General features: G+C 40.9%; 1 protein-coding gene across 6 annotated transcripts in view; it reads left to right on the top strand.

The window, feature by feature from the left end:
• LOC108682041 overlaps positions 1-22,451 on the top strand; it is a 131,451-nt gene that overhangs the window by 18,227 nt on the left and 90,773 nt on the right. For 4 of the 6 annotated variants that reach the window (XM_047880514.1, XM_047880515.1, XM_047880511.1 and 1 more), the window contains exons 14-21: positions 44-145; positions 3,399-3,428; positions 4,102-4,250; positions 5,337-5,515; positions 7,569-7,722; positions 8,262-8,375; positions 9,187-9,405; positions 21,525-21,657. In XM_047880514.1, coding sequence (XP_047736470.1) covers positions 44-145; positions 3,399-3,428; positions 4,102-4,250; positions 5,337-5,515; positions 7,569-7,722; positions 8,262-8,375; positions 9,187-9,405; positions 21,525-21,657 — 1,080 coding nt within the window. Of the gene's footprint in view, positions 1-43; positions 146-3,398; positions 3,429-4,101; positions 4,251-5,336; positions 5,516-5,634; positions 5,653-7,568; positions 7,723-8,261; positions 8,376-9,186; positions 9,406-21,524; positions 21,658-22,451 lie in introns of all 6 variants that reach the window. The other 2 variants (XM_047880512.1, XM_047880513.1) reach the window with 2 other exon arrangements.

The raw sequence follows: 22,451 nt of genomic DNA, 5'->3' as shown, positions 1-22,451 counted from the left end.
TCATCTCTTTTGAAGTTGAAGACAAGCTTTGATGCGTTGACAGGTGACGGGCGATCCTCTCCCAGAGGTGCGGTGGTATAAAGATGGCTCTGTTCTCGACCCTCAGCGCTACCCTCGCTTCAGCACTCAGTTCTCGGCAGGCACCGTAAGTATAACAGACCTTTTTATATTTTTTCGTAGGACGAGCTTAAGCTTTCTTTGTTTTTTGCCTTCATAAATTCGAGCTTGCTGTAGTAATACGTAGATTTGAGCAAGTAAACGAGTACCTCTCAGCACGAGAAATTTATCGCTACATATGAATAGTTAATCGGTCTTTTGCTTAAATGTTTTTTGTTGCTTATTAAGCGTTAGTTGTTGTGTTGGTGCACTTGCCTTGTATGTGTAGATTTATTATCAGGCTAGCGAGTTTTTTATCATCTTGTTTGTCTGTCAGTGAGTCTATGTGCCTTTTCATGATAATTACTAGAGGTTCATGTAAATGGATGTTTGGCTTTATAAGATTAGGAGTCTCTCGTATTGCGTGTTCAAATCGGAGTGGGCGTAACCGTTGTAACTTAATTTATTGCGTCTTTGATAATAATTAATAGCAAAGCTTGAACAATTGTAAAGTAAAGATGTGCACATATTTCTGCGAAAATGTTTCATGATTGTGCCAGTTTCAGAATATATCAAACTAATTAATTCATGGAAATAACTGTCAATAATTTGCACGTTCACAACTTTGTTCGTCTCTGTCGACGTTGGACCTCTTCGAATTGTTTCCAAATTTGCGCGTACCGAGTTCGCTCTGAATAAAATCAATGCATAGCGTGAACCGAAATAACCGTGTAGACTAAATATGCATATTTTTGATAATTTGTAGATTTCGTAACTTGAGGTAATCTTCACAAACAAGTCTTCGTTTAAAAGTGTTGTGATTAATTATACCTGTTTGATGCTGAACTACCTATTACAAATGCAAACGGTCTTTCTCTGCTGAACGGAAAAGGGTGGCATTTCCAAATTGATACTGAGGTCATAATTATGAGTGGACCTTAGAATAGAATAGAAGTGTCGGCGCTGAAGAAATGGGCCCATGGCCTGTTGTCGATTCTCGTACTTTTCGTGAATTGATTCACTGAAGATCTATAAACCGGCCTTTCCACCACATATTTTTAAAACTGACGTTGGTTTGAGCTAGCTACTGGACTTAATACCAAGTCCGTAAAGTGAGAGGCATTTAAAGACTGAAAATTTGCTCCTGCATAACTTTGTCGTGTCTGTTCTTGAACGTGGTCATACTCCGAGCTTCAAATCATCAGGGAGGCTGTTCAACATGTCGGTGACTCAAAGCGAGAAGAAATATTGTCGCATGGATGTGTTGCACCGCAGTTGTTTTTAGCTTATAGCCGTGGCCCCTGGCGTTGGTTCATGTTTTAAATTCTAGGAATCCTTCTGGGACCTTGTATAAACCATGAGTATACTTGAATACTTCGATGAGTTCGCCGCGCAGACGTCGATAACATTGACTTCGAAGCTTCATAATCTTTGATATTTCATCAGTAGACTTGTCCATTAATCCCGAACTTATCCTTGCTGCACGTCTTTGAAAATTCTCGACTAAATTTTTATCCTTTTCAAGTTTCGGTGACCACACGTCGCTTTCAAACTCTAGGTTCGGACTCACGACAGCGACAAACAACAGCTTTATCGCTTCTGCATCTATGTACTCGAAAGAGCGTGTGATCAGTCCAAGTCGTTTATTGCATTTATTAACTTGAGCTTCAATATGCTAAGAAAATGTCAACTCCTTAGGTAGAAAATGAGTTGGCTTCTCTTGACATTTCTTTGAACATTGGTGTCAGTTTAGCTTCTTTCCAGTGAGCCGGCAAGCTCCCTTCGTTCAATTTTTTTTCCTTTTTTGAAAAATACAGTCAAAGGGCCGGATAGGACGTTTGCTAACATTTTGAGTAATCAGGAATGGAAGTTGTCAGGTCCACAAGATTTACGATTCAGAGCGACTAGGCGCTTGAGAACCTTGAAGTGGAATGAAGCTCTGCAGTGAAAACTTACATGTAGTGAGGAAGTTAAAGAGAAAAAATAAATGAAAGATCGAATAGATGAGACAATTCATGCTAAACCACCAATATTTTCTATATTTCACAGATTAAATGCATGATATAACGTTACACATGACACAAGGCTTTACTGTCTTCCGCCCTCCCTCAAAAATAATTCAGAACCCCTTAAAAGTTTTCTTAAACAATGATTTGTAGTCTACGGATTTTAGTTTTTATTTTTGACCCCCGACTCCCCATGAAATTGTCATTAGTTGATTCATCATATCCCTTACATTAAAAATGCCTAACTTCATTAATCTGCCCTTAATCATTAATCATTAATAATTTTCATTTGTTTTTGAGCGCTAGAACTCTGAATTCAGAGTCTTCGTGTTGGTGATCGATACTGTGGAGAGATCTACCTGCTCTGTGCCCAATCCATCTATATACGTTACAATAATACGATACCGAAAGGTTGCCAAACCTATTTAGAGGATATACAGAGTAATAAATTTATAGAAATGAAAAAAACATGCACTTTGAAATTTCGTGTTGAATTTGGAATCTAATTTCAATCGTTGGCAAGTGTCACGAGGCGACCATTGACACTGTAAAACTTGACAGCCTTTGCGGTTTTGTGATGTTGCGTACGATAAGGAATTCTGCGCATTGCTTGTCGAATATTAATAAGAGAGTATGAAATAAAACATTGTGGGTACAAAGGTTAATCTAAACTTCACCGTCTATGCCAATAAGTTCAGTTATTATTACAATTTTCGGTTACATTTTGAGTGGACGTAAACCATTTATGTAAGCGAAATGCGTAAAGTTATTCCGGATATTAATTGTTAGTGTGTGTACACTAAAACAACTTCAGTATACAAGTCGGTTAAATTGCATCTAGGATATACAAGCATTTACTCATGTTTATCTATTGCTCAGGTATTGCCCACATAGATGAAAAAGAGTACTATAGTTCAGAAACTGATTATTTCAGTTGTTGCATGCATAAAAATAATTTCGATTGCACCGATGATCAGAAAAACATCACATTGAATTATGATAGATGATTGTTTTAACTAAACCTGTGATGTAGTGTCGTTATTGTCGACTCGAACTCTGCTCACCAGGTTTTCCTTTCAATAGCCATTCTAGAATGTAGAATATTTAGTCAGTTTGTTGTAAATATTCACTAGAATGTCGATTTGTTGTAATAGTAGCAGCAATAGATTTTTGTGGAATTGCATGTAATTATATGAGATGTGTTTTTATTCGTAGATCGGTCAATGTTTGTAAATGAATCGATGAACTAGACTGAGCTTTTTTTTCACTTTTAACCGCCGTCCACTTCTCAAACAGATACACAACGTATTCGGCTACGTTCACAAGGTAAGTTTATCAACGGCTACTCTATTATTTACTGTGCCAGATATTTATGATTTTTTAGTCATTACGTGATACTCAAATACTCTGACATGAATTAAAGATACGTTAAGAATTATTCTCACTTCATAATTCTTATGCATGTATTGTTTTCTTCTTATGCCGATATTTTGCCTCGTACCCCGCATAGTATATACTGAACCCATTCATGCATTTTTGTAGCCGATTTAAAGTAAGAGACTTTAATCTTTATTGGTAAATTTTATGATCGTGAATTCATAATTCCAATCAAGTTTATAGATGAAAAAAATTTTTTTTAGCTTAATCTGACTGATGAGGAAGCATAAAGTTTCTCAGCGTTTACTGGTAAATTTAATGTCTGTAAATTTATTAAACCTTACTGAAAAGTATCTCTGACTAGGAAATAATGGAGTATAACTTTTAAACCTTGTAAATTGAGCCATCCAAGAATTGATTACTGCCAGGCAATAGTTGTTTACTCTATTTTTCGCTCATTTTTTTGCATATCGAGTAATTTAATGTCAATTTACTCGTAGATAGCCTCTTCCAATATTATTTACTTATAAGTTATTTTTTCAGGTTCGTAAAATAACTCAGCTAGCGTAAAGAAAAACAGTTTCAAGTAATAAAAGTTGATGCAAGTATTTTTCACCTACAGGTTAGCCTGCGTATCGACGACCTGCACTGGGAAGATGAAGGCAAGTACGAGATGGAGGCAGTGAACCCTGGCGGGCGAGTGACCTCCTACACGAGGCTGCTGTCCACCAGCGACTGTTCCGTGCTGGAGGCCCACGAGAAGATCAACAGGTCAGTGTCATTCTTTTATCGTGGCCGAAATTTTGTAGCTTTTCTAATGGTTTGTATCATTATCTGACGATCTTTCCGTTTCGCACTGTCAATGTGAAGCGGGTTAACTTTTAGCTGTGCTTATAGTTGTAAAGCGCCGCACTTCCTCAGGCAGGACTTGGGATAAAAATTTCAAAAATCTTTATTTGAAGGTACCCCCAATCTGAACCATCATCCTATACTGGCTATTATAGCTTAAGGGGGATCGTCAGGATCTAAAAAGCCAAAAAATTTGCTTTTCCATTTTTTGGCCCATTTATTAGCTGCGGAAAAGGAGCATCGATAAACGTATGCTGTTTTGTTTGAACGTCCGTACATTACCAGTAGTTTCAAACCCTATTTATGTTAAACAGCGATCGTTTCGGTTCATTTCCACCCATTTATCCAGAATTTTGCGTAATTTAACCTTAATATCTCGATTAAGGAAATATATTTTGCGCCCTCACAATATTGTAAATTTATTGTCAGCCTCGGATGCATGGTAGGTCCCGCGGGCAGAAATCCTGAAGAATTCTGATTGTAGCTAATTTTTCCAGCTTTTTAATTTCATCTTTACTCATGTTCTCTCCTTTATGAGATACCCTTGTGAATCATTATTTTGTAGGCTCCAAGTTAGCTTGTCTATTATCATTTAATTCGCATCGACTTACCTCGTCTGTTATATTCTTTCATCAAAGCTTTGCTCCTGTTAGTCATGGATATAGAATATGGTATTCTTATTCATCATCCGATGACGTCATTTCTTCTAACTCGCGCCCTCGCCGCCACCCATCGTCACATTTCAGAATTTTTTAATCGTCGAAACCGACACTACTAATCTTTTTGATGCGTTGAAACCGACACTACTGATCCTTTTGATGCGTTGAAACCGACACTACTGATCCTTTTGACGCGTTGAAACCGACACTACTGATTTTTTTGATGCGTTGAAACCGACATCACTTATCTCTTTGATGCGTTGAAACCGACACCAACCAACACCACTAATCTTTTTGATGTGTTTAAACTGACACTACTTAAGCCTCCTGCAAATGGCGTCTATCACAGGCACCTGACGGCGCTGTCGCGCATGGATGCCGTGCCGTGTCTGGCGCCGCAGTTCGCGCTGCGTCTGCGCGACCGTCGCGTGCAGGTCGGCTTCCCTGTGCGCCTCACGTGCCAGGTCATCGCTGTGCCTGCGCCTGACGTGCGCTGGTGCAAGGACGGAGTTCCGCTCGTGGAAGACGGTTGGTGGTTTAGAAATTACTCTCGTTAAGTGGTAATTAAATGGAAAGTAAGGTGACGAAAAGTTTTCCTTCTATTTATAGTGGTGAGTTTCTTGAGAAATGAATTTCACGCAACAAAGTTCCGCTGCTGGAAGACGGTTGGTGGTCGAGAAATTACTCCCGTTAATTGTTAATGAAATGGAAAGTAAATCAACAAAAATTTTCCTTCTATTTCTATTGATGAGTTTCTCAAGAAATGAATTTCATGCAACAAAGTCCGCTGGTGGAAGACGGTTGGTGGTCGAGAAATTAGTAGCGTTAATTGTTACTGAAATGGAAAGTATGGCGACAAAAGTTTTCCTTCTATTTCTATTGGTGAGTTTCTTGTGGAATGAATTTCATGCAACAGAGTTTGCAAGTTCAATGGAAATGGTGCCCGATAAATTGCCTTCGAGAATCGGTGAAGCGGAGAAGTCAAGTTCTGATTTAATTTCCAAGTCTCGATTTGTCTCGATTGTGCGGCCGTGACTTGCAGTCCTCGAGTAATTATCTTCGTTGACCGACCGCCATGGGGTAATATTTCTTCGATATTTTACCAGTCGGTGACACAGTTAAGAAGTGATGATCTAAATAATTGATGCCGAGTATATTGATGCTTTGTATGTTTATTTGAAACTGTTTAAATATTTATCACGTATTTTCGATCCTGATAATTTAACCTTGAGAAAATTTCTTTTGTTCCTTCTGATTGAGTGTCATTCGCGAGCCTATGTTTTCAACTAAGACCCGGGGCTATTTTAGTATTTCGAATTGATTTCTAATTTTGGTTATAATCGGATTGGTCAAATCAGTCATCCGAATGTTTAAGGTTAATCATATTTTATGGTAATGTTTACGAATTATTATTCAATGGTGCACCTGTATACTCTGAATTTCCACAATAGTTTTTTTAGAGTTTGGCACAGTCTGCGTCAACAAAAAAAGTATTTTTCGTTTTTGTGATATCATTATAGAGCTCTCATAGCGCGCTTCTAATGCACCAAACCGCATGTATGTGCGTGGAAAAAAATGTGTATTTCTGATGACCCTTACGAATATTACGTACAAAATTACATGTTTGTAGATTATGGTTATGATTAACCATACAAAAAATGAGTCATGTGCTCGCCTAAGTTACTCTCGGTACGATTAATATGCGATGGAAATGTCAGAGCTACAGTACATTTTAAAAAATCCGATTTGTCCAACGTTTACTTCTTTGTTAATTTTTTTCCGCTATTTTAATATATTTTCTGGTTATTGCTAATAGTAATTAAGGAAATAAAGTTAGTAACTCCTTTCATTCAGGCGCTATAACCTTGAGTGCCATATCATTTAATTTGGTTGTGATAATATATATTGACGTTAGAAGCCTTTTCTATTCAGTCATTTATTTTTTTAATATGATGAGAATATCGTAGGGATTTTTGTGGGATTTTTTTGGGATATGGAATTTTTGTGGGGCCCTGCTAAAAAAATTAAAAACCAGCTTTAAAAAGTCCATTGATATTAACATTGTACACAAAATTATTATTTTAAGGAAATAATAATAGCACTGTATGACTTTAAATGGTTTTAAAATTTCCCATTTTTTCATTTTTCTTATTTTTCTGAAAAATTTTCAAACAAAATGTGCTTGTATTGGTATCTTATACACGTGCGTATGAAAGAAAGCTAAAAATATCAGTTATTGAATCAACGAAATTTTTTTACCCACATGCTCCCCATCTTCTAATTTTACTCCAACAATCAACAAAGTTGTTAAGCGTTTCAAAATCTACTTGAATGAAATTTTCAATCTTGCTCACAATTAATGATCGTGTCACCAAATGTAATTTGTAATTTTCTTCGTGTAATTTTTAGCACTGAGTAACAATTATTTCTATAATTGCATCCTTCCAACTATTACAATTTTGGGGCAAATAATTCAGTAATTAAAAAAATTCGTTTCAACAATGACATTTCCACACTGCATATTACCGACCACAACCGTCCCACATTGCATATTACCGACCACGACCGTCCCATGCCTCAGACGGGCACCGCACGTGGCAAGAGGACGGTCACTTCTACTCGCTGGAGCTGTCGGAGGCGCAGCACGAGGACGCCGCCATCTACTCCGTCACGGCCACCAACCCCTACGGCTGCGTGACTTGCCGCTGCCGCCTCATCGTCGACTCCGGCCTGCGGTGAGTACGGCTGCGTGACTTGCCGCTGCCGCCTCATCGTCGACTCCGGCCTGCGGTGAGTACGGCTGGACGCCTCTGGAGCACCAAAGTTTTAGTATTTGCTTAATGATACGCGTCAAAATGAATGAATAGCTAACTTTGAGACCTGATAAGTCAATAATTTCCTGTCCAGAGAAGCTGCTACTATTATTAAAGTCATTAAATTTTAATGGAGAAATTCTTATATGAGAAAATCTAGTACAATTCGCGTCATTAAAAATTGAACAATTTTTTATGATTAGATCACATTTCAATTTACTTTTACGTAAAATTACCATTAATGTTTAAGCTTAACTTGCCCTGTCGCATAACTATCGTATCCTGGGCCTATACTTTCAAAAAAGTTAAGAGATCATAAGTTCATCAGCCAATCATTCACGGCCTTTCAAGCAAAATCCGCCAATCATATAGACAAGAAAATAGAGTGTAAGTACTTACGTTCACTTGGCGAGTTTTGAAAGTATGGTCCCTGAGCACGCAATCGATATGACGTTGTGCAGGTCCTACATCTCCCCGATGTTCCTACGCGAGCTGGAGGACGTGAGTGTGAGTGAAGGAGAGACCATCATCCTTCAGACCGTCATAGAAGCATACCCCACCATCGGGGTCGTCTGGTGAGCATAGACGGTATTTTTCCTAACTCAGCAATCCAATCAGGAGATTCTACCCTGCCAATCCCGAAACTCTGCGCTATGATTGAACATGGCCTACTGGCTTTCCAGCACATAGAGTCAGCATGGGTGCTAATTTCTTATATAACTTCGAAATAATTGTTTTCCAATATTTGACTAACGGTAAGCTATGCATGCGAAGTTAGCGTTTGTTTCAACTTTTCATTCATAGTTGGGTAGAAAATGCCCAATTTTATGCTGTTTTCATAACTGGCTTTTTTATTTATATTTATTTTTTGTCAGAGTTGGTACGACTCACATTCAAGATAGAAACGACATATAATCATACACAGGTACACCTGACAAATGGTGAAGCAAGGAAAATAGGTTATTTTCCTGCATTTCTGGTCAAATCAGATTACTTCTTTCCCTGCGATGCTGTTGTAATGTAAATTTTTGAGTTTGAGTAGAACTATTACTGAGGCCTACAGAAATTTTCCATGTTTCATAAAGTACAAACCTGTAATTCGATCTTCTTCAGAATGAGCAGAACTAAATCCCTTTACACGTACTGTTATTATTGCGCATGGAAATTCATCATCAATTTACACTCGTGATAACCTTTCTTATCACCACCACTGCCATCTCTGTGACCCTTAGTATAGTATAATATCTTCGGCATTGAATAATAGGCCTGTCGCCGATTCTTGTATTTTTCTTGACTAGACTGGCCAGAATTTTTTTTGACTGGACTGGCCAGAACTTTAGGCCTTAATCCACTTCGCGTAATAACTTAAGTGTGATGTCTATGCAGGCACAGGGACGGCCATCGTATACGGCCGTCCCGTAAGTACACATTCGACCTGGACGAGGATGGCTTGGCGACGCTCGAGATCGAGCGAGCGCGGTACAGCGACGGCGGCCTCTACACCTGCACGGCCACCAACGAGATGGGGACCATCGAGTCAATTTGCCGCGTCTCTGTCGCTTCCAGGCTACCTGACCTTTCTGTTGCGCACTCCACCGACGGACAGTAAGTAGCATTCTTAACCGCATATTCTACTTCACAATCAAGACATAGAATAAATAGAAGTGTCGGCACTGAAGAAATAGGCCCATGGCCTTGAACTTTTCGCGACTTGATTCTATAAGGGATCCGGCCTATGGAACCCGATCTTTCCATAACTGACGAATTGATTGAGATAGCTGCTGGACTTATTGCCTGCGTAATGTGCTCGGCATTTCAAGACTGAACATATGCTCCTGCATAGCTTCGTCTAGTCTGTTCTTTGAAGGATAATTTGAGGAAATGGAACTGAGACAAAATTCTACCCGACCTCTCAGCTGCGCACTCCACCGACGGATAGTCAGTATCCTTCAACACTTATTTCTTACACAATTACGAGACAGTACTATTTGAGAAAGTGTGTGCACAGCAGGTGTGAATACTACTTTAGATGCACAGTTAACATTTACATATAGTATTAAACTGTTCAAAGCCATAACCATTTTGGAGCCTCAACAAGAAGGTAGGGCCGAAGTCCTAGTTTAGCGCGCTGCATTCCTGCATTGGTAAGATGATTCGTGCCGTAACCCTGCTGTGTCACTGCTCTGCTGGCTCATCAGCCATCTCTTCAGCGATTTTTACTGTAGCCTATTATACAAATGTTTTCATCGAAGCCACGAAAACTGGTATAACAGGCATCTTCTACCATTACCACACACATAACCAACCGAAACTTGATTTATTTATTTAACACGTTGACTACGTATTGGTACATATGCGTACCACGAAATGTATTTCTCCTGGTCCATAATTCATGGTTGCCAGATGGCCTAAAAAACGGCCATTTAAGTCCGTGAACAAAAAGGCCAAAAAGGCCTATAACTCGATATGTACTAGTATATTTGTAGATTTCGGTGTAAAAATTCAATTTTTTTTTATTTAATTAGGAAGCGCCCCTTACAACCCCTATCATAAATTTTAGCCGACCACCTAAATTGAAAAAACTAAATCGCGGAATTTGTCCGGTAAAAAAAGAAAGTCTGGCAACCCTGTTCCATAATAGTACTAGAAAAATGAAACAAAAGTACAAGATGAAGCAATCGTAGTCAACGTGTTAAGCACAAATTCCAGTGGCACTTGCAACGACTGCTGTCACAATCGAGTTCAAAGGTCATTGACACCATTTCGCGGAATGAATATGTATACGTTTGATCAATAACGGAGAAGAAAACAACTAAAAAGGTGAACTTCAAGTTACTAATAAAAATTAAATTTGAAGAAAGTTTCTGCGCAGTGGTACCGGCGCCGCGTTCTACATGTCTAACACAACAAATTCAAATTTATTTGAGAGACGATGAAAATCTGTTGATCATGCCAGCTGACACTTATCAAGACAATAAACCCTCTTCCGTCAAGAAAATTTGAGTTTTGTTATACGGAAAAAAATTCTTCTTAAAAGAACAAAATAAACTCGGAAGTACATTCAGGGTAAAAAAATAACCGTTGAAGTTGATGAATGATTTCAAATGTTCATTAGTTGGAAATAACTTCGAGACGCCGAGCAGGGTACGACTTCATGCAAGCATATTTTAGGTTGAAAAGCCTGAGAGTTATGAGACTTATTGAACTATGGGCCTATTTCTTCAAACAATTGAAACAGGCCATGGGCCTATTTCTTCAATGCCGACACTTCTATTCTATTCTAAATGTAATACCCCCACTGCACAGTAAGCATTATCTTTTACTTTTGCCCCCATCCTTCCATCCCCTTTGATCCCCGACCTTTTGTAGAGCAGAGGCGGCACACTTCCTCTCTCACGCTCCGGCTTCCCAGAAATGTTCTGAATCAACGCAGATCAACCTGCGCCATTTCAGAGAATCGATTCCGCTTCTTATTTTAAGATTTCAGTTCCATCGCAGTTAAGCTATGCTGCCTCGACCTGCGTAGAGACCTGCTTTGTATTGAGTAAAATAATGCTAGTTACTGAGTGAAATTATTTTAGTTGTTGAGGAAAATTATGATAGTTACTGACAAAAATTATGATGGTTATTGAGTTGAAATAATGTTAAACTGCATGGTAAAATGTTCTACACGGCAATCGTATGAACAAAAATATAAATGCATTTCATCATTGCATTTTCAGCCGTAATTATGTCACATTCATGAGACATTTTCCAGTACAGCTGTTTGTCAACTATTTGATACGTCAACTCGAAAATACTTAGAATTTATGTTTACAATTTCCAACAAACATGGAATGGGGAACGGGTGGCGCACATCTCAACGTGAATCGTTGTACGAATATCCGCGTCATAAATTAAGAGAAAAATTTTGCATTCGAATATGTCACTGTAGTTACTAATTCAACATGAGCCCACTTCCCGTTACTGGAATGAATACTTAGAATGTTGGTATCGACATTTGTTTCAAAATTTCAGAAGGACAGATGACGGTTTAAACTTTCGATAAGCCTAAGAATTAAATAACGGGAAACGGAAATAATTTTTACGTTATATTGGAAAGACGGTTACGTCTTAGTTACTAGTTGAGTTCAATTTGAACGCAACCAAATTGCTTGTTCTACAAATAATGATATTGAAGGCCAGGTTCCGTTTTCATTAAAACCATTCAGAGGAAATGTCTGGGAAAGAATAATTTTTCTTAGAATATAAAGTTCTTCTTAGTAATTTTTCTTAAAATAGAATAAATTCTTCGTAATCTAAAACTTTGACAACAACCTGCGCGTTCATTATGCAAAAGCAGTTAAGCAGAAGCCTTTCCTGGAATCTGATGCTCTGCTAAAAGGAAGATAATTATTGCTCTGGGCTAAATAAATCACGTTTGTTTGCAGTTTATTAGACTAATTGATGAGGTATGAAGAAATCGCTGACGCCCGCAGTGTCGACTTTGGAGGCTTGTTTTGCTGGTCTCTAACGACCGTGTTGTTCTGACGTGGCCACAACTGTATATCTTATAGACTTTCCCTCAATTTTATTCTCTGCTTCTGAATGCATCAGGCATATAAGGTGGCTCAGTTGGCTTGGGTGCTTCATATATTCATCAAGAAATGACGGGCAAATTAAGGTCGCCGAGAACTATATGAACTATGAAGAACTATGAATGATCGGCATCGATCATTCATAGTTCATCTATGATTGCCGGTGTAGGGATTGTGCTGAAGGCCGTACTGAATAGTAATTACGTGCTGCTTGTATGTGTTGTTTGCTAATTATGGGCTACTGTTATGTGCTTCGTGCTCATAACGTGCTACTGTTATGTGCTTCCTGCTCATTACGTGCTTCTTCCCCCGTGCTGCGTGCTCATTACGTTGCTCTCACCGTGCTTCTTGCTCATTACGTGCTTCTTCCACCGTGCTGCGTGCTCATTACGTGCTTTTCTTAGCGCGCTTCGTGATCATTACGTGCTCTCACCGTGCTTCTTGCTCATTACGTGCTTCTTCCACCGTGCTGCGTGCTCATTACGTGCTTTTCTTAGCGCGCTTCGTGATCATTCGGTGCTCTCACCGTGCTTCTTGCTCATTACGTGCTTCTTCCACCGTGCTGCGTGCTCATTACGTGCTTTTCTTAGCGCGCTTCGTGATCATTACGTATTTCTCTCACCGTGGTGCGTGATCATTACGTACTTTGCGCAACGGGCAGCGTAATAATTACGGGTTTTTCTAGCCTTGTTGCGTGCTCATTACGTGCTTCTCTCAACGTGCCTCGTGTTTACTACATGCATTGCTCACCGTGCTGCGTGCTCATTACGTGCTTGTCTCAAGGCCGGGATGCAGAGAGCAGTATACCCGCTTTTAATTGCAAGAGCGCGTGACCCTGCGGACCGCTTACTGCGCATAACTCAATTCAATAAATTTTCATCATTTCCGATATGTGTTTTCGAATGCATAAATCAACAAATTCGCTTCACTTGAATAAGTTGTGATAAAGTATTCAGATTGTAGCGACCGTTTTTACGGCTAATTTTGTATAATTAAGACACACAAAATCGCAAGGTTTCAACTTCATTGGACGAAATCGTTATATAATTCGGCTGATGAATAAAAAAATTCTATTGAGTACCAAAATAAGCAGTCGCGTAATATATATGTAGAATGGGGAGAAAATATATGTATGTGAGGAGAGGGAAGGCATGGAAGGAAAGTGAAAGGTAAGTAAAGAGGAGGACAATTTGAACGGATGTGGAAAAATATGATGGGGGATGGGGAAGTAAGGGTTAAGTATTAAATACCTTACAAGGTATTTAAGAGAACGGAGATTAAACTAAACTAATTTTGAATAAGAGGTTGATGTAAAGACTCGTGGAAGTAGTTTGAAAAGAGATATGAAAGAAAGGAGAGATAGAAGAGGATAAGAAGCGGAAAGAAATAGAGCGGGAGAATAAGAATGTACGAATCGGGAGGTACATAGTATGACAGGGACGACATATGAAGAATGAGGAAGAGTAAAGGAAAGAGTTGTGTGGCAAAGAAGTACATAGAATGGTAATGGACAAGTGGGCAGAGAGGGTGGCAGTGGGAGGTGAGGGTTGCAGTGGGAGGTGAGGGTGGCAGTGGGAGGTTAGGGTGGCAGTGGGAGGTGGGGGTGGCAGTGGGAGGTGAGGGTGAGGTGAGGGTGGCAGTGGGGGGTGAGGGTGGCAGTGGGAGGTGAGGCTGGCAGTGGGAGGTGAGGGTGGCAGTGGGAGGTGATTGTGGCAGTGGGAGGTGAGGGTGGCAGTGGGAGGTGAGGGTGGCAGTGGGGGGTGAGGGTGGCAGTGGGAGGTGAGGGTGGCAGTGGGTGCCTGAGTGCTGACGTCAAGCTACCGTATCGGGAAGACCTCCTCCTGGGTGCAGGTTCCTCACTGGGCCGAGCGGGACAAAAATACGGCGAGCGAAAAAAATTGATTCTGATGAATGGCGCGTCGGAATATTCTTGGCTTGCAATTCATTGATGTTTGAGACTAGATGAATTTTTTGAGAATGAAACATGAAGAGTAACTATTTGGTTTATGTAGTAAATTCAGAAGTGGGAAAAGTAATCCGAGTTGACTTGTGTTGATAAAAGTAAATCGTGATATTTGGTTTATTTATTAAAGTTTGAAAGTTGCGGATGGTTTTCAGAAAAAAATTCGCATTTCATCGAAATTTTTGCATTTTATGTTAGAGTACGCAAAGCTAGAAGAGGTTGAGCTGTTCATGGATTTTCTAAAAATAAAGACTTTAAATGTAGTCGAACCGCTTGGAGAATTGAGCGGCTGAGAGTTGGTGAATCATATCTGTGCACAACCGCCAGAATGAATTAGACTCGTACATGGATGGATGGACGGACCATGCAGTCAGCACGCCATTGTGTAAGCTCATCAATAATGATCAACATCCAAGGCTGAAAGCGCATCCATCACCCACACCGTAGAATGCGGATGCCTAACCAAAAATATTATATGTTTCACAACATACTTGATTTCCGTATATTCCCAGACGCACCGCTCTAGGTTTCTTAAAGCAGGCAGAGTCGAAGGCGCCTCAGCGGCAGCCGATCCATCATTCGGAAATACAAATAAATATTTAGTTTGGTGTCCAGCAAGCTTTGGTTCTAGATTTAATTGGAAATCGTATCAGAGGCCCAAAGATGCCCAAATAAAGTTAGGTGAGCGATAAATCCCAACGGCGGTAACAAAAATTATGAGCGCATAATAAATTAGTCATGATTGAAACATATATTCTGCTCGTCACGATCATGTTAAAAAATTTGCCTCCTAGTCATGTTCATTCGAAAATATTTCAACGGTCATTCGTACTTATGTTATAAACTGCAGCCGCTAGCAATGTTCATAAGCAGACATGTTCCCTTCAAGTCGAGTTAATGGTAAAACATGCCACCTACTTTACATGTTCATGTGAAAAAACACCCAATGCAGTTAACTGTACACAAGAGAAGAAAAAAATTGATTCACATCCTACTCTTCCTTTGCATGGAGGATGGAGGAAAATCACCAAATGTAGTCGTTACTTTAAGATTTTCAGGAATAAGTGACATCGAATTTGAGTTAGAAAATTTCGTTGCAAATAATCTCGAAAAGATGAGGCAACAACGCAACGTAGGACGCACAACATTGACGGATGTCAACAAACGATGGTAATTGACTCTTGATGTACGGACTCATTAATCTTTTTTAATGATTTTCCAAACTAAAAGCTTGCTATCGACTACCGTTAATAGTCGAAGGTTTGAATAAATCACATATATTCTTAATTTACATTTATGATGCTGCACATTGAGTGTGGCGCTCCTATAATTGCTCATTGGCAAATGCCATAAGTATCCCGATGATTAATCATTCCTGCAAAGGATTCTTTTCGCATACAAAGGATCAAATTTTTGGATGCGAGCTCGATTTTGTATGCGATTGCTATTAAATTGTATTATATAATATAATCGAAAGCTTTGACAATTTGTTTGAGCTGTAATTGAAAATATTCCGCAGGACCAGGCGCATCACTCTCGGATGCAATCTAAACCTAAATTTATTGTCGGACAATTCAATTCGATTAAACTGTAACAAAATCTAATCCATAGTAAAGTTAACATTTTAAATCACAGTGTGAGTTTTCTTTCTGTAAACCCCGTTCAAAATAAATTTCTTTGAACAAAAACAAATTTTCTTTTATTCTTTGAAAAATCGTCGAATTTCTTTATAATGATGTGATTTTTTGTAGATGTAACCTAAAAAATATAGTTTGAGGCTTTTTGTGGCCGGACATATTCTCTAATTGAAGATGAGTGAAACCCTGACTATGGACCATCGATGGCCATCGATAACCCGCCCATGGCTTGCAGTAGAGCCCTTCGTGACTCGTTCGTTTTGGTTCGCACGATTTACCTTTGATGGTAAAAAAAAACTCTGGAGCTGTTGCACCTGCATGGCTCCTTGTAATCCTTTTATGGTATTAATTTTTTTATGAAATATCTATCCTCATTAAATGAGATTAAACACTAAAGATAACGAAACAACTTCTTGCGCTAAAGAATTGAACGGTAGTTTTACATTCGATCTAAAAATTATTGTTAACAATTTGGCAGCTCGAAGATTTGGGTTCATCTTCGCCAGCTGAAGCGACATTTTCATCTAGAAATTAACATGGCTGTTCTCAGAAAATTTTCTAGCTTTGGCAGTGCATCATTTTCTTGCATCATAGCAAGGATCTTGTTATATAAAGCAATGCAGCATTTAAATCATAGCATTGCAGCATTTTTATCAGAATTTACAAGATTTACTGCATGCATTGCAGCCTTTACAGCGTAGCATTGCAGCCTTTACAGCGTAGCATTGCAGCCTTTACAGCGTAGCATTGCAGCATTTACAGCGTAGCATTGCAGCCTTTACAGCGTAGCATTGCAGCATTTACAGCGTATCGTTGTAGTATTTGCAGCGTAGCATTGTAGCATTTACAGTAGCACAGTTCATTACACGACACTCGCCATCTCCGCCTCGCCCTCCCGTCGGGCCGCTACTTCATGGAAGCGTCAGTAACATAAGTTACCTGTTCTCGCATTGTAATTATTAGCGATGCTTCTGAATTATTGCTGCCTAATTGACGTGTTAATACATGGCGAAGAAATAGTATTTATCCACGACACGAATTTATTTGGCATTCCCTCACTTCGAGAGTTTGGTATTCCTCCCCATGAGATTTTGGTACTCCTCTCTTCCGACCGATCGGTATGTGATATTCCCTTAAAATTTTTCCTAAGTAACATTTATTTTCCAATGAAGTCGTCTTCCACTTAACTGTAGGTGGAATTATCTTCTACTTAGTGAAGCAATCCTCCCTCCCCTCCATGGAGTATGGGTGGAAGTATCCTTAGAGGAATTTTCCACCAATAATCCACCATTATCCACCCATAATCTACCATAATCCACCCATAATCCACCCATAATCCACCCATAATCCACCCCGTGCGCAGTCCTTCTACCAGTCCGCCCTCGCCAAGGCTGCAGCAGCCGCTCCATCAGCAGCGGCGACATTAATGCAGGACCACGTGCGGGGCCTTCGTCCGCTGCCTCTCATACCGCCGACCTTCTCAGCCTTCACTAACAACCTCATTTTTAAAAGCTCTTCATTTACCTCGCACAGGAATTTGAAATTTCGCAATGAACAATCTGAATCTTATTTGATGGATGGAAAGTTCAAATTAATCAACTTGAAATAAGATATCCACTTATTGAAAACAAAATTCAAGTGTTCGTTAGAGTTTCTGATGCTCCATTCATAACACTCTAATTTCTCGCTTGAGGATCATGAAGGGTACTGGCCGGCAAGCCCCCTGCTCCTATTTATAGCTCTTTAGTTTATTTCTTCGATTAATGCACCTAAAACATACTGGCCTGCGTGCCTCTTGCTCCTATTAATAGCCCTTTAATTTATTTCTTCGATTAATGCGCCTTCAAGGTACTGACCAGCGTGTCTCCTGTTGCTGTTTCTAGAAAATTTTTATTGCCTCAAAGTTTTTGGCACCGCGAAGCATGCGTGCCACACTTGTTCATGGCACTCATGGTAATTTGAGTTTCATTGCTATTTATAAGGAGTAGTGGGAAGTGAAGCCATCGAGTTAGGTAGGTAGATGTATGGAGTTACTGGCAGGTAGATGTATAGAGGTACTGGTAGCTAGGGTATGGAGTTACTGGTAGGTAGATGTATGGAGTTACTGGTAGGTAGAGGTATGGAGTTACGGGTGGGTGGAGGTATGGAGGTACTGGTAGGTTGGGGTATGGAGTTGCTGGTAGGTAGAGGTATGGAGTTACCGGTAGGTAGAGGTATGGAGTTAATGTTACGTGGAGGTATGGAGTCACTGGTAGGTAGAGGTATGGAGTTACGGGTAGGTGGAGGTATGGAGTTAATGTTACGTGGAGGTATGGAGTCACTGGTAGGTCAGGTAGGTGGAGGTATGGAGTTACTGGTAGGTAGAGGTATGGAGTCACTGGTAGGTGGAGGTATGGAGTTACAGGTAGGTGGAGGTAAGGAGTTACCGGTAGGTAGAGGTATGGAGTTAAGGTTACGTGGAGGTATGGAGTTGCTGTTAGGTGGAGGTATGGAGTTACTGGTAGGTAGAGGTATGGAGTTACTGGTAGGTAGAGGTATGGAGTCACTGGTAGGTAGAGGTATGGAGTTGCGGGTAGGTGGAGTATGGAGGTACTGGTAGGTAGAGGTGTGGAGTTGCTGGTAGGTGGAGGTTTGGAGGACAGCCATAACAGATTGCGAGTGTCGAGCACTTAAGAATTAAGCTAGCACAATTTTGCTCCGAGTTAACTGTTAATGTCTGAAGCTTGTGTTTTTTGCTAGTAATCATAATTTTCAAAATTGCACAAACAAACGAAGGCGCATCACGTAGGAACTTGTGGACCCAAGCTGTGAGCTGACAGCAGGGAATCAGGATGTTGCGTCTGCCACTCAAGCCCACGTTTTAAAAAAAATCGTCCTAACTCAGCGTCTGCGAAGGTCGCAAATCCAGTGATGGCATTAAGGAGTTAAAGCTCCCTAATGAGGTGCTATAGGCATCCTAATGAGGTGCTATGGGCCTCCCAATGAGACGTTGTAGGCCTCCTAATGAAGCGTTGTAGGCCTCCTGAGGCCCAGGTCTGGTACACATGTCCTCGATTGAGGGCCTGCAGTGTGAAGCAGCCGAGGCCATCGGGCTTCTGAACATTCAAATTTCATTCGCACCTCTTTAAAGATAAAGCGTTTGACAATGATATTACAGCAATTAGGTGGTTACATTACAGCAATTCGACAGTTGCATTACAGCATTACAGCAATGCGACAGTTTCTTTACAGCATTACTGCAATACATCAGTGATATCACATCATTACAGCAGTAAAAAAATTGCATCGTTACAGCAGTGCAACACCATTATAACGGCATTACAGCAAAGAAACGGTGATGGCACAGCATTACTGCATAATCCTTCTTATTAATATTGCTCTCGTACTAAAACAGTGATATCACAGCAGTACAGCATAATTTTATTTGGTTCTATTCATCTGGTACAATCATAGTGAAGTCACAGCTTTAGATAATAATCCTATTTGTAATATCGTAATCATGCTCAGTATTTCCGACATCGAAATTTGCAATACTCAGAATTATTGCTCCTTGCAATACTTTTGTGAAAAGTAAAAAAAAATTAAAAGAAAGCCCCTGGCAAAAGCTACATTTTACCAGCATTATAAAATAATAATGCACTAATTATACAACCAACGGCAAAAACTACACCTATTCCAGAGCATTTTAGCATAATACTGCCCTACTAGTACAAGATTACAGCAAAATATTACACTAAATATGCAGTAATATAGCACGACATTCCATCAACTTTATAGCATTACTGCATAATACTATATTGCATAATATGAAACCATATATTACATTGTATATCTCCTAGATGTGACTTATGGGTCGGGGTGGGGTAATGTTTTTTTGCGACACAACGAATACGCTCTACATACCTACCAGATATCTGACGTTGGATCGAGTTTTAATACATCGTTGTTATATTGAATAAACATTATTTGAACGTTGTTTCAACGTCAGGAGTCTGGTGTTGATGGTATAGGCTCGAGCGACAGCGGGCTATCATCATATAATCGATCGTGGCAGATGTGATGATATGACGACATTTGATATAATCATGTCATCACTCGGGGCAGATGAGAGGCGGCGATCCATCGTGGCCTGGGACTGCTATGTCACAAACAAATATTAAGGATATTAAGGATAGATGTGATGATATGATGTCATTTGACATTATCATGTCATCACTCAGAGCAGGAGTGATGATATGATGACATTTGACATAATCATGTCATCACTCACGGCAGATGTGATGATATGATGACATTTGACATAATCATGTCATCACTCACGGCAGATGTGATGATATGATGACATTTGACATAATCATGTCATCACTCACGGCAGATGTGATGATATGATGACATTTGTCATAATCATGTCATCACTCAGGGCAGATGTGATGATATTACGATGCTGACGTCATGCCTCCCACGCACGGAAGTTCGTAAAGCGATTCCCGCGCTTGTGAGTAATGAGCTGACAAAACCGCGCCATACTGCGACTGCTGACGTCAGCGGAACAACGCTGCTCGCAGGAGCCTGAATGATCGAGGGGAAATTAACTGCTTGCTGACGTCAGCAGTTGCAGGCCTTAACTGCTTGCTGACGTCAGCAGTCGCAGACCTTAACTGCTTGCTGACGTCAGCATTAGCAGGCCTTAACTGCTTGCTGACGTCAGCAGTCGCAGACCTTAACTGCTTGCTGACGTCAGCATTAGCAGGCCTTAACTGCTTGCTGACGCCAGCAGCCGCAGACCTTAACTTTTTGTTGACGTCAGCAGCCGCAGACCTTAACTGCTTGCTGACGTCAGCATTCGCAGGCCTTAACTGCTTGCTGACGTCAGCATTCGCAGGCCTTAACTGCTTGCTGACGTCAGGAGTTGCAGGCCTTGACTGTTTGCTGATGTCAGCAGCCGTAGACCTTAATACTTGCCGTCAGCAACCGTAGACCTATACTGCTTGCTGACGTCAGTAGTGGGCAGTAGCTGTTGATCTGTTCTTGATCGTGCGCATAAAAAAAAAATTTTAAGCATGCATGTTCGGTTCGTCCATTTCGCGAATATATTAGCATCGTCTAAACGCCTCATATGCATCACTCCTGTCTTGACCAATTGAACGACTTCACTCGTATATTTTGAAGGAAGTTTGATGGTGTGGCAATGAACTGTGGATGGCGGCATCTGACGTCCAAAACAGAGTAATTCATTTCTTGAACTGGCAGGCAAAATATCAGGCTCTAATCTAACGAGTATCTTAAAAACCAATTAATTATACAATTACCACTGACACAAAGTTAGCAATTATTTTATTTTGAATGATAGAAAAATATACCAACAAATTCTTTTCGACCGCCCTCTACCAGAGCCACTTATCGATTTTAAAATACAGTCCTAACACGATTTGTCAGACACTGTACATTGAACCCTTGATATACAGCCGAACATTTGACTTTCATCTTTTACTTGATCTATTCAATCCATTTACCTAACTTTATTAATTAATCATTATTAATCCACAGGGCGGCGCGCGCCCCGATGTTCCTCCGCAAGCCGCGCGCCATCGACGCGGAGGAGGGCGACATGGTCATTATCGAGTGCGAGGTGGCGGGCGAGCCCAAGCCTACTGTCACCTGGCTCAGGGACTGGCTTAAGGTGAGGGGGAGGGCTTAAGGTGAGGGATGAGGGCTCAGGGACTGGCTTAAGGTGAGGAGGGAGGGCTCAGGGACTGGATTAAGGTGAGGGGAAGGGCTCAGGGACTGGCTTAAGGTGAGGGGGAGGGCTTAGAGACTGGCTTAAGGTGAGGGGGAGGGCTTAGAGACTGGCTTAAGGTGAGGGGGAGGGCTCAGGGACTGGCTTAAGGTGAGGGGGAGGGCTTAGAGACTGGCTTAAGGTGCGGGGGGAGGGCTTAGAGACTGGCTTAAGGTGAGGAGGGAGGGCTTAGAGACTGGCTTAAGGTGAGGGGGGAGGGCTTAGAGACTGGCTTAAGGTGAGGGGGAGGGCTTAGAGACTGGCTTAAGGTGAGGGGGAGGGCTCAGGGACTGGCTTAAGGTGAGGGGGAGGGCTTAGAGACTGGCTTAAGGTGCGGGGGGAGGGCTTAGAGACTGGCTTAAGGTGAGGAGGGAGGGGCTTGAGGTGGGGAGCGGTTAGACTGAGGGACTGGCTTGTGGTGGGCAGAGGTCAGGCTGAGGGACTGGCTTAAGGTGAGGGGGTAGGCTTAGAGACTGGCTTGAGGTGGGGAGCGGTTAGACTGAGGGACTGGCTTGTGGTGGGCAGAGGTCAGGCTGAGGGACTGGCTTAAGGTGAGGGGGTAGGCTTAGAGGCTGGCTTGAGGTGGGGAGCGGTTAGACTGAGGGACTGGCTTGTGGTGGGGAGAGGTCAGGCTGAGAGACTGGCTTAAGCGAGAGAAGTCAAGACAGAGGGACTGGCATAAGGTGGGAAATCAGCTT

This window comes from Hyalella azteca, unplaced genomic scaffold (assembly GCF_000764305.2).
Source record: "Hyalella azteca isolate HAZT.00-mixed unplaced genomic scaffold, Hazt_2.0.2 contig5528, whole genome shotgun sequence".
Classification (NCBI taxonomy): Eukaryota; Metazoa; Arthropoda; class Malacostraca; order Amphipoda; family Hyalellidae; genus Hyalella; species Hyalella azteca.
The sequence above is the reverse complement of the archived record's forward strand: the minus strand, read 5'-3'. Positions and strand labels throughout refer to the sequence as shown.